At 41.4% G+C, this 2,545-nt stretch overlaps 1 protein-coding gene across 1 annotated transcript; it reads left to right on the forward strand.

The window, feature by feature from the left end:
- The first annotated feature begins 664 nt into the window (after window positions 1–664).
- On the forward strand, window positions 665–2,282 carry LOC117593295 (EPM2A-interacting protein 1-like). The gene is made up of 2 exons (XM_034287799.1): window positions 665–1,188; window positions 1,964–2,282. Exons 1-2 carry the CDS (start codon window positions 1,141–1,143, stop codon window positions 2,279–2,281), a joined length of 366 nt encoding a protein of 121 aa, XP_034143690.1. The 5' UTR covers window positions 665–1,140; the 3' UTR covers window position 2,282.
- The last annotated feature ends 263 nt before the right edge of the window (window positions 2,283–2,545 follow it).

The raw sequence follows: 2,545 nt of genomic DNA on the forward strand, positions 1-2,545 counted from the left end.
TGTCAGATTCCCTACCCGCATTTTCCAATTGAACTAGCTACCATTTCCAAAACTCAAAAATTGCCAACAATAAAGTTTGCTAGAAAATGTTAGCTAGCTAAGGCAGTTAACGAGGAGTACTGCTAAACCGCAACATTGACAAATTGATTTAAGGCATAAATAGGTAATTTACTGATATACTGTAAGGTACAGTCTGTACCAACGGAGGTACCAAGTCCTTACCATGGAGCAGACCTGGGCAAACCACATCCGGCCCTTTGTACGTCCCTGTCCGGCCCACGTGAGGCCAATCATAAATTTTAGGGATGCACTGAAAATTCGGCCACCGGATAAATGACACAATCTTTTCTTTCGGTGTTTCGGTTTTTGGTCTTCAGCCTTTGGAAATGTTATTTTGAAAAGAGTTACGTTTGTATTACTTACATATGGATGTATATGCGTGCGTGCGTGAGCTGAGAGTGAAGGTGTACAACGACAAGTGACGCTAGCCAGGTTACCCTCAAGATGTCGGCTCACGTTAAGAAAAGAAAAGATGATAACGAATGCTGTGTTTTCAGCAAGACATGGACTGCCAAGTATTTCTTTATAGAAATTAAAGGTAAAGCCGTTTGCTTAATCTGTGGTACACAGGTCGCTGTGTTAAATGATTATAATTTGAATTGCCACTACACGACCAAGCATGAGGATAAATACAGAAATCTGTCTGATGAAGAGCATGCGTGGGAGTCTGATGCGTTGCAAGCAAAACTGCAAACCCAACAAGGACTTTTTACGAAACTTCACACCCCCAGAGATGCAGCCGTCGGGACAAGTTATGTAATTTCTCACAAAATCGGCAGAAAAAGTAAGGCGTTTTCTGACGGAGAGTTTATTAAGCAGTGCTAATTGGACTCTGTTGCATTGTTGTGCCCGGAGAAAAAGGGCGCATTTGAGAACGTGTCACTCTCCCGACGCACTGTAACAAGGCGGGTTGAGGACATCGCTGGAAACTTGGAGCTTCAGTTGAAGAACAGAGCGGACGACTTTGACAATTTTTCTCTGGCTTTGGATGAGAGCTGCGATGTACGTGACACCGCCCAGCCACTCATCTTCTTATGTTGGATAACTGCCAACATTCAAATCTTGGAGGAGTTGGTTGACATGCAGTCAATGAAAGGGACAACTACTGGTAATGACTTGTTCACAGAGGTAAATGCATGTTTGGACATGTTAGGACTGAAATGGGACAAGCTGGCAGGTGTGAAAACAGATGGTTGTCCAAATCTGACAGGGAAACATTTTGGACTTTTAAAGAGAATGCAGGATAAAGTGACAGAAATGAACCCTGTGCAGAAATTCACATTTTTGCATTGTATTATACATCAGTAAGAGTTATGTAAGACTGTTAAAAATGAACCTGAAAAAATGAAAATGAAAATGTTGTTGATGCTGTAACTAAAACAGTTAACTTCATCCGAGCGAGAGCATTAAATCACAGAAAATGTTTTGCATTTTTTGAGGAAAATGAGATTGAACATGGTGACATAAGCTATCACTGCAATGTCAGGTGGCTCAGCCTTGGCAAAGTACTGAGAAGTGTTTGGGACCTGAGGGACCAGATTCAGGATTTCTGTGTTAAGAAAGGACATGACATCCCAGAGCTTTCAGATAAAGACTGGGTGGCAGACCTCAGATCAGCTGTGGATGTGACTGCACTAATGAAAGAACTAAATGTCAAACTGCAGTGCAAGGGCCTTTTTGTGCACGAGATGTACAGTGCAGTGAAGGCTTTCATGAGAAAGTTGCAGCTTATCTCAAGCCAAGTAAAGGACATCATTCTGACCCACTTGCCAACACTAAAGGAAGCCAAAAGATCAGCCACAAGTACTCAACCATGTTAGAAGCACTGCATGCAGAGTTTGAGGTGATTTCAAGATTTCAAAACTCTTGTGAGTGAAATGCACATGGTTTCTTCTCCCTTCAGATGGAACTCATTGACCTGCAGTCTGACACACTTCTGGCAGAGCACTTCAGGTCAGTCTCACTGCTGGACTTTTACTCCTCCCTCAAAGAGGAGAACTTTCCACACCTGAGGAGGCATGCTCAGAGGATTCTAGTCCTCTTTGGATCTACCTACATATGTGAACAGACATTCTCTGTGATGAAGTTCAACAAATCCAAACACAGATCCTCTATCACTGATGACCACCTCTCAGCTGTCCTTCGCACAGTCCCCTCAGACATTCAGCCAGATTTCAATGCCCTTGTTCAAGCCCAGAACAGACTGGATTATTCTCACTGAAGAGGTCAAATGAGGTGGAAAACATTACAAGTTATTGTTTGTTGTATTGCTGTATTTCTATAAACTTGTTAAGTTGTTTGTTGTTTTTCATTGTTTGTGGAGATTAACAAGTTAAAGAAAATATTGCACTGATTCAATAATTGCTTTTGTTTTCTTATTTGACCTTTACACCACAATTTCACATCGCCGAATATAAATATTTACAGAATAGTTTTATTCTTCCGATTATCAGTACCAGCTATTCAAAATATATAATTTAGTGCA

Source organism: Esox lucius, chromosome 2 (assembly GCF_011004845.1).
Source record: "Esox lucius isolate fEsoLuc1 chromosome 2, fEsoLuc1.pri, whole genome shotgun sequence".
Classification (NCBI taxonomy): Eukaryota; Metazoa; Chordata; class Actinopteri; order Esociformes; family Esocidae; genus Esox; species Esox lucius.

Bases quoted from the DNA above. Each gene is read 5' to 3' on its own strand.
- LOC117593295 (XM_034287799.1), top strand. From the start codon at position 1,141: ATGCAGTCAATGAAAGGGACAACTACTGGTAATGACTTGTTCACAGAG. The intron at 1,189-1,963 runs GTAAATGCATGT...TTCTCCCTTCAG, and splicing joins GTAATGACTTGTTCACAGAG to ATGGAACTCATTGACCTGCA.